At 41.6% G+C, this 23,748-nt stretch overlaps 3 protein-coding genes and 1 long non-coding RNA gene across 5 annotated transcripts in view; 3 read left to right on the forward strand and 1 right to left on the reverse strand.

Moving 5' to 3' along the window:
• The window catches only part of LOC120054105 (solute carrier family 45 member 3-like), a 50,084-nt gene extending 45,549 nt beyond the window's left edge, over positions 1–4,535 (forward strand). Inside the window, exons 4-5 of the mRNA XM_039001493.1 lie at positions 1,344–1,609; positions 1,965–4,535. Of these exons, the coding sequence (XP_038857421.1) occupies positions 1,344–1,609; positions 1,965–2,408 (710 nt within the window). The 3' untranslated portion in view covers positions 2,409–4,535. The remainder of the gene's footprint in view (positions 1–1,343; positions 1,610–1,964) is intronic.
• Positions 1,169–15,368, reverse strand: LOC120054109. The gene is made up of 4 exons (XR_005477565.1): positions 15,133–15,368; positions 13,696–13,804; positions 2,678–2,784; positions 1,169–2,404 (listed from the first exon to the last, which is right to left on the reverse strand). It is a non-coding gene; the product is annotated as an uncharacterized LOC120054109 (long non-coding RNA).
• Positions 8,850–11,579, forward strand: LOC120054107 (fibroblast growth factor 6-like). The gene is made up of 3 exons (XM_039001496.1): positions 8,850–9,189; positions 9,717–9,820; positions 11,403–11,579. Exons 1-3 carry the CDS (start codon positions 8,850–8,852, stop codon positions 11,577–11,579), a joined length of 621 nt encoding a protein of 206 aa, XP_038857424.1.
• Positions 15,369–15,517: 149 nt separating the features above from the next.
• On the forward strand, positions 15,518–22,844 carry LOC120054106 (fibroblast growth factor 23-like). 2 transcript variants are annotated; one of them, XM_039001495.1, is made up of 3 exons: positions 15,518–16,026; positions 20,840–20,943; positions 21,109–22,844. In XM_039001495.1, exons 1-3 carry the CDS (start codon positions 15,819–15,821, stop codon positions 21,469–21,471), a joined length of 675 nt encoding a protein of 224 aa, XP_038857423.1. In that variant the 5' UTR covers positions 15,518–15,818; the 3' UTR covers positions 21,472–22,844. The 2 variants fall into 2 exon arrangements, with proteins under 2 accessions (XP_038857423.1, XP_038857422.1); XM_039001494.1 differs by having other exon boundaries at positions 15,519–16,026; positions 20,837–20,943.
• The last annotated feature ends 904 nt before the right edge of the window (positions 22,845–23,748 follow it).

Genomic DNA, 23,748 nt, shown 5'->3' on the forward strand with positions numbered 1-23,748 from the left:
CATTATGATCAATAGCCACAGTAGCTTGCTTGGCCACTGTCTAAAACTGTAACTTAAAGCGGGTACAGTCTCAGTGTTTACAGTAAACGCGCGCTGGAAGTTGCACAGAATTTTCACAACGTTCAAGTTTGCGCTCAGCAGACCTGAAATTTGCTCACAGCCGCATTTTCTTTGAGGGAACATTGATTAGGACATTGACACATTTGTTGCTGTTTTGGCTCTGTACTCCAGCACTGAATTTGAAATGATGCATGACTATGAGGTTAAAGTGCAGACTGTCAGCACTCTTTGTACATAGACCCTCCATTTTAGGGAACCAAAAGTATTGGTAAAAATGTACTTATGTGTATTAAAGTAGTAAAAGTTTCATATTTGGTTCCATATTCCTAGCACACAATGACTACATTAAGCTTGTGACTGGATGCATTAGCTTTTTTTTGTGTGTGTGTTTCAGATTATTTTGTGCCCAATAGAAACTAATGGTAAATAATGGTATTGTGTCATTTTGGAGTCACTGTTATTGTAAATAAGAATATAATATGTTTCTAGACACTTCTACATTCATGTGGATGCTATCATGATTACGGATAATCCTGAATGAATCGTGAATAATGATGAGTGAGAAAGTTAGACGCACAAATATCATACCCCCAAGACAACCTCTCACCATTACAATAACAGGGGAGGCTAGCATTTTTTTTTTGGGGGGGGGGGGGTGATAATTATGCCACAGAGCAGGTTAGTTCTGAAGGATTCGTTGTCATAGACATTAACCTGGCTAAAAGTTTAGCCACTTTTGTGGTACCGGTTATCCCAAGTTGAACTCAGAGTTGACCAAAGTTAACTAACTCCTCAACCCTGATTCGTAGATTAGGGCTCTGATCTGTTCCGTGTGTTGATGGCATGAGCAAACCGAGAATTGAAAACACATAAAGATCCATTAATGCGCCACAGTAAAAGCAGCTATAGGTTAATATGTGGTGAAGAGGTCTGTATCTTTAAACATGATTAAAGTATTATGTGTTGTTGAGACTGTGAAATGGAACACCCCCACTAATAACTTAAATCATAAAGCCGGCTCCTACAGGGGTATTTTTTAATAGTAAGTGTCCGGATGAGGTTACTGGTCGTATTTTGCATTTGCAACCACAACCTGTTGTGGTGTTATAGTACTGTATGTTTGACCTTGTTCTTGGGTTGTGTCTGTTTGTCTATGCATGAATCTAGGACAATTAGCTAGTTAACTAACTAGAATTATTGTTCCCATAAATGTTAGGGACATAATTGATATTACATAATCTTGTATCTTAATTTGTTACCACAACTTCAATCCTGTCTTGCAGGCATCCGTATGGGCAGCCTGGGCCTGTTCCTGCAGTGTGCTACCTCTACTGTCTTCTCCCTGCTCATGAGCCGACTGGTCCGCCATTTTGGCTCGCGCCGGGTCTACCTGAGCAGCATGGTGAGCTTCACCATCTCTGCCCTGGTCATCTGTATGTCCAAGAGTGTGGTCCTGGTCACCGTGATGTCGGCTCTGACCGGCTTTGCCTATGCCACGCTGCAGACGCTGCCGTACACCCTCACCTGCCACTACCACAAGGAAATGGAGGTAAGGACAGAAAGGCACACATACATACAGTACTCTGTGGTCCCTGTACTTCCTGAGCATAGTGTACATATGAAATCATATTTGAACTGTGATACAATTCTGTTGACTCTTTTAGATGCCGTAGGAGTCAACAGCCATGTATTAGGGCTGAGTAAACAGCCATGTATCAGGGCTGAGTCAACAGCCATGTATGTTACAATACAAACAAACGCTCACATCCTGGTCATAGTCATATCATTTTTCTCCCTCCCTCCGTACACATACCCAGTCCAGCCCTACACAAACAAACTCCCTTGCACACACTGCCTAACCCTAGACTGTGTATTGAATTTACTTATCTCTCTTTGGATTTCAGGTTTACATGCCAAAAAAGAAAACAAAAAACTTGCTTAAGTACGGGATTGTGATCAAGCAGGACTCGATCACGCATTTGACAGCCGTGTCCGAGGAGGCGGGGCTGGCCCACAAACTGGGGGGCACCAACGGGCATGCCTTCTTCAGCCAAGACGGCTCAGACTACTACCCCCCTCCCCACGGCCAGAATGGGTCGTCCCACAAAGCCACGGTCCCCGAGCAGGATGAGCCAGAGGGCTACGAGAAGCGTGGCGTAGGGTTGGACTTTGCCATCCTGGACAGCACCTTCCTCCTCTCTCAGGTCTTTCCCACTCTCTTCATGGGCATGATCGTTCAGTTCACAAAGTCCGTCACTGCCTATATGGCCTCCTCCGCCATCTTCGGCATCATCGCCATCTATCTGGCCAACCACATCATCTTTGACCAAAAGGACCTCAAGAGCTGAAAAAACAGGAACCAAGAGTGAAGGAATGCACCCCTGGCTGCACTACCACTCCCTGCGCTTGCAACGCTCCAGTGTCTTCGCTGACCGTTGCCATGGTATTACCAATGGATTGCAATGAGGCAGCCCGTTTATACGTTTGTGTGTATGTGTGCGGCAGGAATGAAAGAAAAATGTATACCCATGACAATTGTTCCCTCCAGAATTTACTGCAGCTGATTACTGTGTCGACAAGAGAGAGACTGTGTCTGTGTATTTAGAGTGTCTCTCACCTTGTTCCTCTCAGACACGTAGATGGCCTCTCAGAAGGGTAATTTCTCCTTCTCCTCAGGTACAGCTAGCTTCACAGCATGATCGGACTCCATCAGCCCTTAGACAACTGGAATACAGATTTATTACCATTTCCCTCTCATCTATGTGAGGAGTTTGTCAATGCTATATCTTTAAAACAGTCTGCTGTTAGGGCTGGATTCAATCCGTACTGTGGAAGATCTGTGTTAAAATGTAAAGGTAATTTCCGATTAAGCCGACAGCGTTTACCGTGAATGCAGTCCGTGGGAATGCGGGAACATTGCCTATAATGTGGATCTTCCGCGATACTTCTGCAATATGGATCGAATCCAGCCCTTAGTCCAAGTCAACAGGAGATTATTGCCCACTTCTCATGCAGACTGGCCAAGAGAGAAAAATAACCAATCTGGAGAGCCCATCACCTGCTTGGGAAAGGATCTGGGCTCACATAGCTCCATGCTGCTAATGTAGGGGCATTTCTGTCTGTTTGTTATTCTCAGCCAGGTTGTGCTTGCAGTCACAATGGGTGGATTATGCATTGCTTACCGAAACGTACATGTTATCACACACGTGATAAGTCAAATGAGACCATTGGACTTGTTCGTCAAGAAACTGCGAATAGAAAAATTGGGAATGTTAAGGGTAACTGGCCCCTAGTTTTGGATGTTTTTTTGGTAATAAACAGGTTTACTGTATATATTTTGTATATGAATTCATATATTTATATTCCTATGGGAATTTCTTATGCAACCTGTTTGGGTGAGGTCATCTGTGTAACTGTGGTGTTGTTAGAATGAAGTGGCTCAATGGCATCATTGCATTTTTGTTTGAAGTCTGTCATCTCAGGATAGTCACCTCTTTTCTAGAAATTTCAGACAGTGCCATATTGTGCTATTTATTACATCATTTCTACTGCCATTATCACGTTCAATCTGAAATGACACTAGGAAAGTAAATGAGGTGAATTAACCAATGCTGTAAAAAATTCAGGTACACTTCTTTTTGGAAACTCCATTAATATTCCCATGAGCAAAATACCAAAAAGTCATACTAGCAACACTGCAGCATTACAGTGAACTGGGTTACTGAAAATAGTTTTGGTATGCAAGATGACAGTTTTTTGTGTTCTGTCATATTTTTTATGCTTTTCTCTGTGTATCGTACATCTCTTTTGAAGGTCAACATGGGTCTGTGAAAAGGTGTGTGTGTGTGTGTTTTTTGTTGTTGTTTGGACCAGAAGTCCTCACAAGGATAGTAAAACAAGGAAAATTTGGACAAGTGGCGACATTTCAACGGTCCCCACAAGGAAAAAGGCTGATTTAGATGTTAGGGTTAGAATTAGGGTTAGGAGTAAGGGTTAGGTTTAGAGTTAATGTTAAGGTTTAGGGAATCAATTGTTTGGTCCCCACAAGGATAGTAAAACAAACTTGTGTGTGAATTTCATAGTGCAGTGGAGAGAGCAGGGCAACATGACATGACTTTGGATGCAGTCTCTCCTGGAGTTCCAGTCACCTAACAGAATACTGCACACAAATAATAGCTATAAGCTACAGACTTTCTGTATCCCATCTGCTGCTGTACACTGTGGCCAGTGTATTAGGTACAACCATTTAGTACTTGGTCGGACACCCCTTTGCCTCTAGAACAGCCTGAATTCTTCGGGGCATGGAAACTTCGCTCAACTGTTACCGTTGACACCAAGCAGGATTGGGCCATGGACTCATGCAGTTTACGCCAAATCCTGACACAACAGGAACTGTGATTCGTCAGACCAGGCTATGTTTCTCCACTCCTCAATTGTCCAGTGTTGGTGATCGCGTGCCCACTGGAGACGCTTCTTTATGTTTTTAGCTGATAGGAGTAGAATCCGGTGTGGTGGTCTGCTGCAATAGCCCATCCGTGACAAGGACTGACAAGTTGTACTGCGCCGTTATTTGCCTGTTTGTGACCCGCCTGTTAGCTTGCACGATTCTTGCCATTCTCCTTCGACCTTTCATCAACGAGCTGTTTTTGCCCCTGAGACTGCTGCTAACTGGATGTTTTTTGTTTGTCGCACCATTCTCGGTAAACCCTAGACACTGGCCGGCCGTTTCTGAGATACTGGAACCGGCGCGCCTGGCACCGACGATCACACCATGCTCAAAGTCGCTTAGGTCACTCGTTTTGCCAATTCGAACGTTCAATCGAACAGTAACTGAATGCCTCGATGCCTGTCTGCCTGCTTTATATAGCAAGCCACGGCCACGTGACTCACTGTCTGTAGGAGCGAACCATTTTCATGAACAGGGTGGTGTACCTAATACACTGGCCACTGAGTGTATATTTAAATAGTAATCAAAATATATTGTGGCCTTCAGTTATTCTTCAGAATTGGGGTTTTGTTAGTAAAACGCTTGTGTTACAATCAATATGTTATTTTATATGCATTCTGTGTATGATTTGCCTACTCTTTCTGACTTTCAATCAGAAATATGGCTGTATAATAACCAAACATAATGTAATAGCTCATTTATGCAATGATGAGATTGGCTAAATACAGTTGGCCCTATTGGATATATACTCTCATTTTGAGAATGGGGTCAAAATGAACTTGTAATATTTAATTGGCAGTTAGTGAAAGATAATACCACGTCACTCATCGTTGAAAACCAATTACTAAACAGACATGGTAACTTTTTGAAAATAGCAGATGACTTTGAGAAAATTCCCCCTGCACACAGACAAGTAAATACTTATCTGACGTACTGTAGAGCATATGGACATACTGCCAAGTCCCTTGGGAAAATAGCAACATTTTGCAAGTGCCTCTAGAATTTTTTTTATTTTTTGGACATAACTATTTATTTATTGTTCTTTTAAAAATCATAAGCACATATTAAAGTATTTAGCATTATTTTTGTTGCATCTGTCAAAAGTGTAAAGGGCAAAAGCTATTTCTGTGAAGAAATGATAAATTATTATTTTTGTATAGATGTGAGACATCTTGCCTTCAGCGCTATAATTTATTTGAATATTCTTCCATCCCACTCGTTCATCGTGGGTTGCTTACACTCAGATAGCTTATTGATCTCAACTGCTGTCAATTTGTCCCTGTAGGATGGCAAAGTTATACTACGTATCATTATTTCATTTCACTGTAAGTTGTCAGGAATCCAACTCAACTCACAAAGTTGATGATTTCCTGGTTTACCTTGCAGAATAGTACATTAATATTTAAACACATGGTTTTGTTTCGCTTTTAAGTTGTTGGTTTCATCCTGACTATTTCCTCTATGAGTTTTGGTTTTAAAGGAGCAACTTTGCTGGATGTGCATGTCTTCATGATGACTAATACCTTTGCAGAGTATGGTAAACAACCTTCTGTATCATTATTTATTAGTAAACAGGAAGTAGTCAATACTGTTGCATCAGGATCATTTATAACCACTGTATTGTTTCTCTGTGTTGAGTTTCCCCTATATTTAGTTTTGTTGATATTTGTTAGACATACACTATATATACAAAAGTATGTGGACACCCCTTCAAATTAGTGGATTTGGCTATTTCAGTCAGACTCGTTGCTGACAGGTGTATAAAATCGAGCACACAGCCATTCAATCTCCATAGACAAACATTGGCAGTAGAATGGCCTTACTGAAGAGCTTAGTGACTTTCAATGTGGCACCGTCATAGGATGCCACCTTTCCAACAAGTCAGTTTGTGAAATTTCGGCGCTGCTAGAGGTGCCCCGGTCAACTGTAAGTGCTGTTTTTGTGAAGTGGAAATGTCTAGGAGCAACAACAGCTCAGCTGCGAATTGGTAGGCCACACAAGCTCACAGAAAGTTGCCACCGGGTGCTGAAGATCGTAGCGCATAAAAATCATCTGTCCTCGGTTGCAACACTCATTACCGAGTTCCAAACTGCCTCTGGAAGCAACATCAACACAATAACTGTTCATCGGGAGCTTCATGAAATGGGTTTCCATGGCTGAGCAGCCACACACAAGCCTAAGATCACCATGTGCAATGCGTCCGCTGGAGTGGTGTAAAGCTCACTGCCATTGGACTCTGGAGCAGTGGAAATGCTGAATCACATGCTGAATCACGCTTCACCATCTGGCAGTCCAACGGACGAATCTGGGTTTGGCGTATGCCAGGAGAATGCTACCTGCCCGAATGCATAGTGCCAACTGTAAAGATTGGTGGAGGAGGAATAATGGTCTGGAGCTGTTTTTCATGGTTCGGGCTAGACCCCTTAGTTCCAGTTAAGGGAAATCTTAACGCTACAGCATACAATGACATTCTAGACAATTCAGTGCTAACAACTTTGTTGCAACAGTTTGGGGAAGGCCCTTTCCTGTTTCAGCATGGCAATGCCGCTGTGCACAAAGCAAGGCCCATACAGAAATGGTTTGTTGAGATCAGTGTGGAAGAACTTGACTGGCCTGCACAGAGCTCTGACCTCAACTCCATTGAACACCTTTGGGATGAATTGGAACGCCGACAGCGAGCCAGGTCTAATCGCCCAACGTCAGTGCCCAACCTCACTAATGCTCTTGTGGCTGAATGGAAGCAAGTCCCCGCAGCAATGTTCCAACATCTAGTGGAAAGCCTTCCCAGAAGAGTGGAGACTGTTATAGCAGCAAAGGGGGGCCAACTCCATATTAATGCCAATGATTTTGGAATGAGACGTTAGACAAGCAGGTGTCCACATACTTTTGGTCATGTAGTGTAAGTAACCATTGAATTTCAATAACTTAGCAACAGTGTTGTGGTCCTTTAATTATGTGTCCAAATGCCCAGTGTTTAGGTTAGTTGGGTCTCAAGATAGCAAGTGCCAAGGGTCACCTTTAAGATGGCTTTGGTTAATTGACAAAACTGTTTTGTAAATATGCTGGGGTGTATAAGACTTAATCAGGGCTCTATTCACATTGGTCCTATTTGCCGAGGACTGTATGATTATGAATCTGCTATTATGTCCTCAGTTTTAATTGATGCTCCAAATGTGTTGTTCTTTGTGTTTTCAGCCTTCATAAAAATCATATAATATTATTTTGATTATAAATCCCTCAGCTTGGGTATTGTGCAGTCACCAAATAGATTTTTTTTAATACAAAATAAATGTACTGCATTGTAAAATGCTTGTCTGGGATTTTTTATGTCACTGAGAACAACTTTGTAGTCTGTCGAAATGATTTGAACTATGGTCAATGATGGTTGCGCATGAAGCACAGTTAAAACCTTGGAGATAGCGCCATCTATTGGAATCCCAACCAACTGGATGACATTGAGGGGACCGGTGGAAGCGCGCCACTGACGTATAGGCATATGCTCCATGGTGTCATCATTACAAAGATAATATGATATGCATTTATGTTTCAGGGGAAGGAATAGTCTACGAGAGACGTTTCGGGTAACTAAATTACGCACCACTGTGCTCATGAATGCATCTTACTTTAATTGTAAACCTATTCAAGTGTTTTAAGATAAGAATTGGTTGGGAAAGTTCTTGAACCAGCAGCATAGGAAGTGGCCCCCAAGGGTGCCATTGCTCTCCGGTGACAAGTGGACTGTTTTTACACCTTCTTTCTAAATAAGGAAGCATGCTGTCAGACATATGACCACCGACCCAATTTGGGAGCTGCCAAAGTGTCCATCATGTTCCGCAGTTGCTTAACGCCACCCAATGAGATCTCTCCCTTCCTCGGTTTCACGGGCGCTGTGACAGTGTTCCGTTGAACTCTCCACAGACTTGGCACTGCAGTTCAGCGCCTCTTTTCTTGCTTGCTTGCAACTTCACTCTCCCCATCCTCCGCCCTTGTATTATTCGAAGGGGCAGCAGTGAACTCAGCATGATGTAATCTAGAGATGCGATAGCCTGGCAAGGTGAAACAGGGTTTTGGTGAGTGGTGTTCTCCACGGCCTGCGTTGCCCACAGAGAGAGAGAGAGAGGCGCGGGGCTGCAAAACATGGTAATCATCACCGCCACCATCTCAAGCACTGCCACGCGCACTCCCATTTCTACTCCTCTGCATTGGGGCTGTCGTGTCATGCCCAGACCCCTGATCCGCGTTCCAAAAATAATCCTCTGCCAGCATGCCGAAGGAAGAAAAACAAGAAGAGTGGTATTTTTAGGGCCATTCATTTTGACCACGTGCCCCGAAGGTAAACCGGATGGCCATTGCGCAAAGGTTCCTCATCAGTATGTCCTACGAGGCCAGCACGCACTGGACGTTGACTGCGATTGTTCTCTTGGGGTTCATAGTGGGGATTGTGTCATCATATCCTATTCCAAGCAGGACAAATGCAACGTTATTGGAGAAAAGATGGGAGACCCTCTTCTCCCGCTCCATTCTGGGCATCTCGGGGGAGAAATCGGACCTGAACTGGGAGAATGACTATTTGCTAGGTATCAAAAGAGTCCGGAGGCTCTACTGCAACGTGGGTATCGGGTTTCACCTTCAGGTCCTCCCAGACGGCAGGATAAATGGTGTACACAATGAAAACCAGTACAGTGAGTTGCTTCCAAAGATGTAACGCAATATACATCACATAAAGGGGCCGTCGTCAATAATTATGGATCTAACAGCATCTATAGCCCATTTTGCATGATATGTCATCAGCCGCGAAGGGAGCATTGAATGTCTTCTAGAGCAAAGACACATCTATTAAAAACAGTATCCATCAGTGCTAACTATCTCCTTAATCTCAAACATGACATGAATGTATGGACGTATTTAGACAACAACCTATTTTTACACTGGCTCCTACAGCGGCCCAGAAACTAACAGTCACCGTGTACGTCCAAAAGGGCAATTATTAAGCCTACATGATAGCCTAAACCTATACATTTCTGAGCATATATCGAAAATTGAACGTGGGAATTTATATAGAACAAAGACTCAGCATCCTGCGTAGCAATCTGCAAGGTTACACCCACAGACGCACAGCATATGCTATAACCATTATGAACCATATTTTGTACCTATCTGATCGGATGTATTTTTCCAATATCTAATATCTGGTATTTTGTTCAATTAGGTCTAATAGAGATCTCAACGGTAGAGCGAGGAGTGGTTAGCTTGTATGGGGTAAGGAGTGAGCTGTTTGTCGCAATGAATAGCCGAGGAAGGTTATACGGAACGGTAGGTATGCACAGTTGGCTATTCCATTTATTTTCCTGCAATATTTGTTAATGTTAATGGCTCCGAGAATAGTGGTCTTTGCTATTACGCTATGACTGGTCGGGTTTTTATTTGCATGTCATATTAACTATTGGGTGTGCCTATCTTAACGTGTGCTGTGAATTATGTGAGTATAAATATGATAATGGAATGGTAGGCTATTTGGTATTGTTAACGATATGTTCCCCCAATCTTATTATGCATTCTTTTGAAATGATAAGCAGTAAATGGGCTAAGGGCCTGTTCATGGTCGATTTGCCTTCGGCTATAATGATGAGGTTAACAGACGCATAATTGTGTCACGCGCTGTAATATGGCCCTGCGTGCGAGGGAAAGCCCCCCGATACTCCAGAACCTTTTCATCGGGACCTGGGATTGTATGCAATTAGTCCTTTAAAGATGAATATGAGGCCTATTTACATGTTAGGTTACACTTATAGGCTATGGCTATCACTGATTGAAGTGCATCCTTTGATTATGGACATTGAACCAAGAGTCAGGAATGATGATTTCAAAAGTGATTCCATTAGGGTATCTCTGACGGACATCATCAGGCAGGCTTGTTGGAAGTCCCAGCACATCCCGTCTTTTCACAACGTATTATTGCAGAACATTTTCAAACATTTCTATCCAACAAATACTCTGAAAAATATTGTTAGAGAATTGTTTAGACAATTAAACAAACACGATTAGCAATTAACAAAGTGCAAGGTGCGCACAAGAAGGCCCACAGCTCTCCAATTGCGCAGGAATGAACAGTCCCCCCAAAAATACACTTACAATTAAAAACCTTTTGACATCAATAATTTCACAAATAACACATTGGTTAATATGCTAATTAATTACCCATATGGGTGAGAAATAAGTGTCACAGCAGTGCTACATGTGCGTAATACCCCAGTTATTGATGTTTAAACGGATGGTTCACATTTGCGTCATCTTATTAATACACAAAAATAAGTCAATAGACCCAGGGAGTAAGCAAACCAACATTTGTTTTTGTTCAGTAAGCTGCAGTTTAGCATTGTCTTTATCAAGCACAAAGTATGGGAGTGGTAGGGCCTCTGTTAGCATGCTCCTAATAGCACAAATTACTCCAAAACAGCAACATTCACATTGTAATTTCCTTTGAAATTGAATGAATATGATATTTCAAGATGATCTCAGTTGATTTAAAGTTTTGAGTTCCAGGTTTCAAAAAACATGTGGTAAATTTAATTTTCGTTAGATATCGCCTCAAGGACATACGTTTAAGGTTTTATAAACACTTTTATTTCTTATGAATTTTAGATTGAGCAAGAGATGTGCTAGTCTTTAGAGACAAAGGTTTGCAGGTTCTTGGCCTGCTATCAGCCCCAAATGTGCTCCAATATATTAGTGCATGGCTCCCCTACTTTACACGTGAACCAATCCCGGATGAGGATGAAATGATTGCATGGCAAGTATTTTTCTGTGCATCCTGTACAACCATATCAAACTGCTAACTGTGAAACTAGACTTGGCCACGCATTTTCTTAGGCTTGTTCTCCTTTGCTATTTTCAGGCAGTCTTCCATGATGAGTGCAAGTTCAGAGAGAGCATGCTGCCAAACAACTACAACGCCTATGAGTCTTCCGTTTACAGAGGCTCCTACATTGCTCTCAGCAAGCATGGCCGTCTGAAGAGAGGCAAAAAGGCCACCACTGCCATGACTGTTACACACTTCCTCCCCCGAATATGAGCAAAACTGGCAATAACTCACTTATTTGCACATGTGGATTGTTTTCCAGGTAACATTATGCTGTATACATGCATACACCAATACAAATGGACTGCAAAAGAAAGAAATACCACTATATATGATGGTATTTATTCAGTCTTTTGTATGTACATTTCGGTAGCTTACTTTGTTTTACAACTTATGGATATGCCATTATTTGCTGCTTATTATTTTAATGAGTATTATATAAGGGGTGGAGAAGCTTCATCTGACCCCTTCACTTTATATGGGTGCTTGCCATAGCTGGTGGAGGCCTTGCCCTGTCAGTGGATGACAGCTCAGCCTCTAGAAGTGAAATGGATACTTTTTATTACCTCAAAGCGCCACGTCCCGAATGAAAAAAAGGTGTGCATGAAATTTCTACTGAGAAGAATGCCTGTTTACTTTGAACTTTTGTCGTTATCAATCAAGGACTAGACATTTTCCATCCTCTGTGTCAACATTATACCATTGTATAGTAAGGGTAACTAGAGCACTTGTTTGTTTCCTTGCTTTGTGATGAGATGGTGTGTGCCTTTGATTCCTACTTGCGGGCCCCTTCCCTTGCATGCGAGAAATGCGCCCCTCAGTCAGAAATAGGGATGACACGCAGGTCATCACTAACCTCATACACTCCAGGGGGCTTTAGCCCAATTCCTAGAGGCCCACAAGTATCTTCAGTTTCTTTTCTTTTCAGAATAACATCAATCAAGTAATTGAGGCTCTAATTGAGACTGTGTCCGAGTTCATAGCCGTTGATGTGGGAAGCTAGAACTGGAGACCCACCATCCTAGGGGGCTTGACAATCCTGGCTTTTATGAGGCTAGATGGTTTTATGAGGCTAAGTGTATGGTGGCTAGATGGTCAGACCAGATTGAAATGTGTGTCTGTGCCTGGTCTTGGACTAAAGGGAGCCTGCTGTAGAAATCAAACAGTTTGATTCCTTTTGAAACTGATGAGGGTTGAAACCTTAACTTGTGCTGGTTCGATTTCTGTTGTTGCACTTACAGTATCTCCATTTCTGCAGTAAATGTTGAGCTGCAGAAATAGTGCTTGTTTTCACATTCACTCTGGAAATGAGGGTCTGCTACATTCATTTGAAGTAACGTCAATATTACATTGACATTTTTTGAGAGGTGTTGCTTATTTCATGCAACTGAGATTTGCTACCTTTCAGGTAGCTAGTGCAATCTGTATTTTACATATAATATCTGTTAGTTAGATCATAAGGATTGTACTCATAGGTACCTGTTTCTCTCTTTTATTGCTTAAACCAGTTTTTAAGTTGTAAGGTCTTGTGTGAAAGAAAAACAGAAGCAATGTCTCAAAGCATTTCCCCAAAGGCTTACAGTAGTGATGTTTGGGCTTTGTGCATTGAAGTCAATGCTTGCTTGCTCTCCTCCTCGAATACTGTACGTTTCCATAGTGGAGGGATAAACATATACAGTGATGTACTGACATGCAGAAGAGTACTTATATGGGACTGTGCATGTGGTACCCATTGTTCTTTTAACCTGCTAAGGATGCAGATCATATTGGACAAGCTACTCCCCAAATACCCGAGCAGACCCCCCTTGTCCAGTTGACACTGTAAAACCCTTTGTTCAACAATGGCCATGAGATTCCAGAAGTATCCTTCCTCTCCCATCCGGAGCCATTTTAGTCCAAGGTCAGAGTCATAGACTTCTTTCACTGTGTCTAGGCACGTGATGTTCAGGTTGACCCGGATCTCTTTTCCCCTTTGACCCGCGTTCGCTTTGTTATTCCTTTATTTATTCATGGTTGATATGTAGCTCGAAGAAAACCTTGCATGAATGACATACAGTGATTTTTAGGTGTAAGTGGTTTGATGATTCTGTACCTCTCTTTGACTGGTGGGCAATGAGCATGCTTATTGGGAATGGAGTTGCATAATCTGATTTAAAGACGGTTTATCTTTGGTTATTACAGTGCTATAGGTATGTTTGGTGCGTCAGAGTAAAATCCATAAGAAATGTTGTCATCTTTTACCTCTTTTACATTTACACCTGTTCAATTCTTATTCCAACACAGCATTCATCGGTAGCCAACTGTAAAATGGATTTGAGCTGGTACTTACCTTCACCCAAGTGCTTGTAGTAGGAAGAGACAGGCTACAGGCTCGATGCAGTGTCTAGTTGAGATGGAACACAGAAAGCATCCATGTGTACACCCATCATACTCTGTATCTGCCACAGCAAAAGAGAAAGCAGAGGTGTTATCAGATCAATTTACCTTGAGTCAGGAATAAGATGGAATTGTCTTGCTGTGCAGTGCTAGCAAAGCACTACTTCCAAGGAAGATGGTATACAAAGAGGATGGCAGACAATGAAAATATGTAACACAAAGGCTGTTTTGGATGTGGGCCGTTATGAAGTTTTGTTCAGTCTTCCAAGTAGAGTTATCTCTACAGATAGCACCAGATCAAGCCTACCTATATGGTCACAATGTAACTGAAAAATGTCTTGAGAATGATCTATTCAGGATTGTGGAATGAATGAAAACTAGCTTTTCTACTGTTTTGCATGTGTCTTTCTGGGATGATGTAGCAGGATTCATGGTTTCATTTAATCTGGGTGGTGCAACAACATCTTATTGTATTTATCATTCATATTTTTTTTGCCGGTCCATATGGACAACAGGACACTATCTGGACAACCTTGAGATTTTGTATGAAAAGTGCGATATAAAATAAATCTATTATTATTATTAACAAGCAAATACATGAGCTGAAATGGAGATATTTGGAAGTGTGAGAATTGTGCCTCAGTCAAAATGGTTTCTTATGTCATAAAGAGCACCTAGTTCAGTGTACACCTGTTAGACCTACACACAAGTCGTTGTACTAAATGCATTAAAGCTGCTCAAAGAGTGTTAGATACTCAAATGGTGTTCAAGCCTACAGTAACTTACAATGCAATCCATTGTGGGCTCTCCAACTTGTGCAAAGGTGGCGGTAGCGAGTCTGTGTGTGCCCTGTGTGTCGGCAGCCTTAGTTTGTGTTCTCACTCAGTTTTATATTCCTGCACTGAGGGGAGTGTGCATCCTCTAAACCCCCCTCGTCTTTTTTAACATATACCTTACCTTCTGCCTTAGTTCCGATTTATTGAAATGATTGTAAATTAGTTTGAAAAACAGACTTCTCCAATCATTTGTTTCTGAAAAAAAATACGTTGACGAGTAAGAATACTAATATATAAAAAATGGTTGACCTTTTATTTTTGTACGTATGTGCTGTGCACAACAGTCAACTGTATTCCTGCAATAATAATAAAACATGTTTTATATGGGTTGTTGTTATGCCTATGGTTCATGTCAATTGTGAACTGGATTTAGCATATGACAGAACCTCCTATATATTGATTTTGTCAAGGCCACCCTGAGTATTTTAAATTGAGAAGTATATTATACACTATTCAAAAATAAAATAAGCCAGCGAGTGTTTCTTTGTGGCAATTGATATGTAAACTGAACTCTTTCAAGGATTATACTGCAATTTTTAGCACACTCATATTACCTTGATGTGTGTGTGCAGCTGGGGCTCCCCCCTCTGGCAAAAATAAATATAGCCACGTTTTGGGAAGAATATGGTTCCATTTGGTCCCCTACACTCCAGATGTGTTCAGGGATAGGAGGATAAGCCAGGGGACAAAAACTGGACAGAAGTGTGTGTGTGAGTGAGTGAGTGAGAGATTGAACCTGTCCAGTACTTTAAAAAGAAGAGGAGAGGCTAGGGGGCAAAAACAAAAGAGAGCCCAGACCCTCAGGTAGGCAACCTCTACTTGCAGGTAAAATGCAAATAAACTGTACCAACCAATAGAAATGCAGACCACTGTAAAGGCGATTGCTCAAGCAGAGAGCAGGAATGGCACATGGGCCAATTACCTTTGAGGTGAGGGTTGTGAAGTTCCCTACTAATGTAAGATTAAAACGATTCCATACATCATTTCCCGCACATATAAACTACATCATTCTGTTGACCCTGAGAGTTTTTAACACGTTTTTTAGGTAAAAGCGAGCATAATGTACTGTTAGCCGTGTTATATAATGAGTTTTTGAAACTCAAACTAACATCCGGTCAGACAAAAAACATCGACAGGATTGGGCCAGTCACAGAGCTGTCAATCTTCAAATATAACTGTGGTCAACACTGCAGCTAGAGCACATCGCGGATTACGGTGTGAACCCGCACATTTCCCCAACATGCACCCGGCTTTCTTCGCGATCTGGCTGGCCGCTCTACACCAATCAATGCCGGTAAATTGTTTCCCTGTGCATTTAGACCCATCGCAGCCGTGCAAAACAATTAAAGGAACGAGCAAGCGCTCAGCGTCTGTCGATTTAGGAGATTATTTATTGAAGGTGAATTTGAATGGACATGTAAATAAACCCATCTCCATAAACTCTCTGGGTAAGTTTAGTTTTCTGTAATAAACTATTTTCACACTATACTTTATTTTAAAGTTATCTATTTGTGAAATGTAAGTTTTCATTCAAGTTTTTATTTTACACACAAACTAAAAGCGAGTGTTCCATTTACACTGCCATTTATAAATGAGGACATGTTCTTTTTCTGGAGTTGGACAGCTGTGTAGGCATTGCTTAGGACATCTGAGCTGAAGTTTAATATTCAAGAATTTACAGAACCTGTCCCATTTCAGATTTCTAAATATGTCCATAATTTTTCTTAAGAGTTTTTTGTACTTATCTAATGAATGTATTTTACAGGTGCTTCCGTTTCTCAGTAGTTTGTCATTCTGTTTGCAGCGTTTGTATCAGGAGTTATCAAAATTGCTGTTGACAATCCACAGCGTTATGCAGGCTTTTCTGTTCAAGCCCAGTGCTACTCAGCGGTTCATCAAGACCATGAATAGTAGAATCAGGTGTAATATGGAGTTTTCCCGCCTTTGCTGCTATAACAGCCTCCATTCTTCTGGGAAGGCTTTCCACTAGATGTTGGAACATTGCTGCGAGGACTTACTTCCATTCAGCCGCAAGAGCATTAGTGAGTTTGGGCACTGATGTTCGGCTATTAAGCCTGGCTTGCAGTCGGTGTTCCAATTCATCCCAAAGATGTTCGATGGGGTTGAGATCAGGGCTTTGTGCAGGCCAGTCAAGTTCTTCCACACCGATCTCAACAAACCATTTCTGTATGGACCTCACTTTGTGTATGGGGGCATTGTCCAAACTGTTGCCACAAAGTTGGAAGCACAGAATCGTCTAGAATGTCATTATATGCTGTAGCGTTAAGATGTCTTCACTGGAACTAAGAGGCCTACCCCGAACAATGAAAAACAGCCCCAGACCATTATTCCTCCTCCACCAAACTTTACAGTTGGCACTATGCATTGGGGCAGGTAGTGTTCTCCTGGCATCCACCAAACCCAGATTTGTCCGTCGGACTGCCAGATGGTGAAGCGGGATTCATCACTCCAGAGAACGCGTTTCCACTGCTCCAGAGTCCAATGGCGGCGAGCTTTACACCACTCCAGCCAATGCTTGGCATTATGCATGGTGATCTTAGGCTTGTGTGCGGCTGCTCGGCCGTGGAAACCCATTTCATGAGGCTCCCAACGAACAGTTTTTTGGGGGGTATTTTATTAGGATCTCCATTAGCTGTTGCAAAAGCAGCAGCTACTCTTCCTGGGGTCCACACAAAACATGAAACATAATACAGAATGACATAATACAGAACATCAATAGACAAGAACGGCTCAAGGACAGAACTACATAAATATTTTTTAAAGCTACACGTAGCCTACATATCAATGCATACACACAAACTATCTAGGTCAAATATGGGTTTGAAACCAGGGTTGCTGTTTATTTGAGCAATATGAGATCAAATCAAATTTATTTATATAGCCCTTCTTACATCAGCTGATATCTCAAAGTGCTGTACAGAAACCCAGCCTAAAACCCCAAACAGCAAGCAATGCAGGTGTAGAAGCACAGTGGCTAGGAAAAACTCCCTAGAAAGGCCAAAACCTAGGAAGAAACCTAGAGAGGAACCAGGCTATGAGGGGTGGCCAGTCCTCTTCTGGCTGTGCCGGGTGGAGATTATAACAGAACATGGCCAAGATGTTCAAATGTTCATAAATGACCAGCATGGTCAAATAATAATAATCACAGTAGTTGTCGAGGGTGCAGCAAGTCAGCACCTCAGTAGTAAATGTCAGTTGGCTTTTCATAGCCGATCATTAAGAGTATCTCTACCGCTCCTGCTGTCTCTAGAGAGTTGAAAACAGCAGGTCTGGGACAGGTAGCACGTCCGGTGAACAGGTCAGGGATGGAAGGAAGTTCCATGCAATAAGGGCTCTATATAATACTGTACGCTTTCTTGAATTTGTTCTGTATTTGGGGACTGTGAAAAGACCCCTGGTGGCATGTCTGGTGGGATAAGTGTGTGTGTAAGTTGAATATGCAAACAATTTGGGATTTTCAACACATGAATGTTTCTTATAAAAATAAGTGATGTGCTGATTTTGCTTCCAGAGTCAGTTTGGAACTCGGTAGTGAGTGCTGCAACCTTCAGCATTTGGCAGTCCCATTCTTTGAGCTTATATGGCCTACTACTTCGTGGCTAACACGCTGCTGCTCCTAGACGTTTCCAATTCACATTAACAGCACTTACAGTTGACTGGGGCAAATGTGAACTATTGTTGCATCACCATCTTTATCGCAAAAAAGAAATACAAGTACAAACCTAACTTTAAGCTACACATGATTTTAACAGAAGTAATGAACTGTATATTGATCAGCACAGCAAATGATAAAACAGGACCATGTTTGAAACACAAGTGGTTCTGAGCTTAATTCAATATTACACAGGTGAGCTAATAGTATCAGGAATGCAGACAGGCTCTATCTATCTGAGCTACTGTGTCTAACACACCGCCACCTGTTGTTATGTTGGGCACCTACTGACCAAAAAAGGATGTTATTATGATAAAAAATGTTAAACCTTTATTTTAGCAATACATGTCATTTAAGGAAATACAGGCATGTCCCACATTACTACAAGACAAAACCGCTTAATCAAGCCTGATGGTCTTGTACATATAAAAGCAAAGTTAGCTTTCATTTAGCTTGAAAAAGTAGCATAATGGGATAATGTCTTACTGTGGTGTGTGAATAATCCAATGCTTTATCTTGTATGCGGTACAAATCACATTATTGTGGAAGCACCTCCTCTAAGAGCCTGAATTAGGCTGTTTGAGAAGGTTTGAATCCTAAGGAACCTGCCTACACATAGTTTGAAGTACAACACCAACATAGCTACTGTTGTAGGTCAAAGCTGTGTGCTGGAAAACCTTGGTAGAGCATGGGTGGAATAGGCGTTGTGGTGTTCATGTGAATTTCCTTTATTTTTTGGCTTCAGACCAATGCCTAGTCTCACTTAGTTTTTTGTTGTGTTTTTAATAGATGATTTTGACATGCATTGATTGCCCCAAACATACTCACTTTAAATGTTACTACTTAATTAAAAATGTTCTCTCTAACCAAGTGGATTATTTATCTTTAGGCTCCCCTACTGGTTTATATATGTAAACAAGTTTATAGATCTAATTTCATTAGATTATTTATATATACAGTGCATTCGGAAAGTATTCAGATCCCTTGACTTTTCCCACATTTTGTTACGTTACAGCCTTATTCTAAAACTGATGAGGAAAAAAATGTATTTAATCAATCTACACACCAATAATGACGAAGTGAAAACAGGTTTTCAGAAATTTTTGCAAATGTATAAAAAAACAGAAATACCTTATTTACATAGGTATTCAGCTATGACACTCGAAATTGAGCTCAGGTGCATCCTGTTTCCATTGATCATCCTTGACATGTTTCTACAACTTGATTGGAGTACACCTGTGGTAAATTAAATTGATTGGACATGATTTTGAAAGGCACACGCCTGTCTATGTAGAGTCTCACAGTTGACAGTGCATGTCAGAGCAAAAACCAAGCCATGAGGTCGAAGGAATTGTCCGTAGAGCTCCGAGACAGGATTGTGTCAAGGCACAGGTCTGGGGAGGGTACCAAAAAAATTCTGCAGCATTGATGGTCCCCAAGAACACAGTGGCCTCCATCATTCTTAAATGGAATAAGTTTGGAACCAACAAGACTCTTCCTAGAGCTGGCCGACCGGCTAAACTGAGCAATCGGGGGAGAAGGGCCTTGGTCAGGGAGGTGACCAAGAACCCGATGGTCACTCTGACAGAGCTCCAGAGTTCCTCTGTGGAGATGGGAGAACGTTCCAGAAGGACAGCCATCTCTGCAGCACTTTATGGTAGAGTGGCCAGATGGAAGCCACCCCTCAGTAAAAGGCACATGACAGCCTGCTTGGAGTTTGCCAAAAGGCCCCTAAAGGTCTCTCAGACTATGAGAAACAAGATTCTCTGGTCTGAAGAAACCAAGATTGAACTCTTTGGCCTGAATGCCAAGCATCATGTCTGGAGGAAACCTGGCACTATCCCCACGGTGAAGCATGGTGGTGGCAGCATCATGCTGTGGGGATGTTTTTCAGGGACTGGGAGACTAGTCGGGATCGAGGGAAAGATGAACGGAACAAAGTACAGAGACGAAACCCTGCTCCAGAGCACTCAGGACCTCCGACTTGGGCGACGGTTCACCTTCCAACAGGACAATGAACCTAAGCACACAACCAAGACAATGCAGGAGTGGTTTCAGGACAAGTCGCTGAATGGCCCAGCCAGAAACCAATATTTTTTAATGTTTCTAAATAGGACATTCACCAGCACAAAATGCACACTCTTCCATGGGCACTGTGAGGCTGGATAGGCTGCGCTTCAGCTCTCAAAATCCATTCCAATATCAACTGCGCTATCGTTAACTAGCTTATGTGGGTCTTAACTTCCCATTAGCGCTGCATGAAATTGTCAGTTTTGCACTTGTTTTTAAGGACACACCTCGACTATTACCACCCCTCCCACTCAGCACAAGCGAGCTGTTATTAGACAGGCAGGCGTTAAGGCTGGAAAATGCCAGTGCGCCAGTTTTTTTACATGAAGAAATTGCAAAAACAAATGCATTTGACACTTAATGCCAGCTGTAAATAGAGCCCAAGTGTCCTGACCATGTCCAAATTAACTAATTCAACAAAGTGCCTTATTTTGTAGAATTGTTAAATCATTCGCCTAAAGGAATAAATTGTCTGTCTCCATACTTAGTGTGATTTTTTTTTTTTTTTTTTCCAGTAGTTGTCCTCCCAATAAGAACAGAAACAAGTGACGGTGTGCCAATATTGGACTTTAAAAGTAAACACTTCTTATGTGTGGACATCGAGGGAAAGTTGTTCAGTTCTGTAAGTATTGCATGGCAAGGTCATCCATGGATGGCCACCCTGGGAACAGTCAAATCTGCTCTCCCAAATCACTATTCACATTCATTGTACCATATGATTTTGTGGATTTAATATAACCTATTCATGTAAAATTCAAGTTGTGTTTCTGTTGTCACTCCCCACCAGATGATGGACAGCAGGAAAGAGTGCCTTTTCCAGCACCTGCAGATGGAGAACCATGTTGACCTGTTCTATTCATCTAGCAATGGACTGTTGCTCCACCTGGAAGGGGCTAAGATCCATGTTAAAAGGCATGACTTGTTAAAGAGACACCTGGTTTACAGAAAGAAGAGGAGCCAACAGGTCAACGCAGAGAACCCAGAAGCAGAGCCCATCATGTCTGATCAGGATATGCAACAGGACCAAGAACGAGCTGGTGCCGTTTCCAAGGAGACCATCACTTCTTGTGACGACCCTTTGCGGGTGTTGCATTCCAATAGCCCAGGCAGTCCTATCAAAACGGCTGTGGAAAAGGCAGCGAAAGAGTGAAGTACTGACCAAGAACTTGACTAGGAAGGCCAGAGAAATGGGCTTTGAGTTTGACGCAACCTTTTGCGAGATAACATTAAGGGAGATATCTCCATGCACCAGTGCCTCAGTCCTTGTGAGTTTGTGATTTGGCATTGTCTGGATGGAGTGGTCACAAGACAATTTGAGTAAGAGCATGTTAGATTGAAACAAGGAGGTGAATTAGATCTGTGCCCATCACTAGAAAGAGTCTTACAGTATATGTTGAGGTAGTTCTTCCTAAAGTCAGGAATGAGTTGATGAGGATCGGTGGATGAGACCATGTGTATAGCACAGTGAGATACCAACATTTTGGTTAAGCAAGGGCATGATGAACTTTTAAATATTTACATTGCGAAAGGCAGGGCACGGTGGGAGTACGTTGAATGTTTCAAACAGTTGGGTTTTCTCTGAGTTAGGGATGAAAGTCCGATTTTAAATCATGATGATTCAGGCTGATCCTGAAAATGTGCAGGCTCATTTTAAACCAGGCACTTCTTGTTTTTATTACGGCCTATAAACAATTCAGGCAGGTCACCCATCATTTCCTTATCTACATTCCAAAGTATCTTATTTTAATTAATACAGAAATACATGTTTGAGTAGCAGTTCACGAGGAGCTGGCCAGTTTGGCAACATTCAAGGTAATTCTTCTCTTTAATGGTATGACAGGGTTGAAAGAGTGTCGATGTCCTTTCACCCCTTTTACAAAGTTAAATTTTAAACTGGTTTGGCATTGAGCCTGATGTTGCAATATTTTAGTTGCATTAGATTTTCCTATGTCAAAATGGACCAAAATTGCTGTTTTAATTATTGTAATTATTATTTTATACAAGATTGCATTGTAACTTCTATTAATTGCAGGCCATTTTTCAATAGATATGTTATGAAATTACTATATTTCGTCAATATAAAGGTTGTGGATGTTAACTACGTTTAAATATGGTAAATATACTGTACATGTATCAAGGTTGTTTGACTGTCATTATACAGTACAGACATGTGGCTGAATGATGTTACTTCAACACCCACAACAAATTGTAGCTGGTGCTGGACACCATTAGGAAAAAGCAATGAGCCATAACAATATAATGTTTATTTATTCAAATGTATTCACATATTGTTATTTATAATGCTTGTTTTGTATGGATGCTTATTGTCTTATCATAAAATGTATATATTGAAACATTTCTACAATATAACAGATTCTGACAATGTAATCATTACTGTACATATCATTTGAAATAATGTTCATTTTATTAGGTTAATACCCTTAAATGTTTGTTAAATATATCAATCGAGTTTATTTTCTTCAGCATTTTAGAATAAAAACATTACGTCCTTTTCACACTCTAGGTTCAGGAATACACCTTGTTCACACTGTTTTCAATGCAGCTCTTGGTAACACTTTACATTAGTAGCCTGCTTTTAGATAGGCAGCCCAATTCTGTTATGTTTTTCACTAATTGGCTCTGAAAAAGATCTGATGTGATTAGTCAAAAAGATCTGATGTGATTAGTTACTTTTTAAATGTAGCCTTTATTTAACTAGGCAAGTCAGTTAAGAACAAATTATTATTTACAATGATGGCCTACATAAAATATCAGAATTGGGCTGCCTGTGTGAACGCAGCTATAGTAATGCTGTAATTCAAATCAAATTTGATTTGTCACATGCTTTGTAAACAAGTGTAGACGTCTTGCTCCCAGACAAACTAAACACCTTCTTTGCCTGCTTTGAGGATAATACAGTGTATACATCTGGCCCTTCTTTGGACACTGTGTTAACTAACCTCCAAACAAGCTTCAATGCCATACAACACTCCTTCTGTGGCCTCCAACTGCTCTTAAACGCTAGCAAAACCAAATGCATGCTTTTCAACCGTTCGCTGCCCGCACCCGCCCGCCCGACTAGCATCACTACTCTGGACGGTTCTGACCTAGAATACGTGGACAACTACAAATACCTAGGTGTCTGGCTAGACTGTAAACTCTCCTTCCAGACTCATATCAAACATCTCCAATCCAAAATCAAATCTAGAATCGGCTTTCTATTTCGCAACAAAGCCTCCTTCACTCACGCCGCCAAACTTGCCGTAGTAAAACTGACTATCCTACCGATCCACGACTTCGGCGATGTCATCTACAAAATAGCTTCCAATACTCTACTCAGCAAATTGGATGCAGTCTATCACAGTGCCATCCGTTTTGTTACCAAAGCGCCTTATACCACCCACCACCGCAACCTGTATACTCTAGT

Source organism: Salvelinus namaycush, chromosome 9, assembly GCF_016432855.1.
Source record: "Salvelinus namaycush isolate Seneca chromosome 9, SaNama_1.0, whole genome shotgun sequence".
Taxonomy (NCBI): domain Eukaryota; kingdom Metazoa; phylum Chordata; class Actinopteri; order Salmoniformes; family Salmonidae; genus Salvelinus; species Salvelinus namaycush.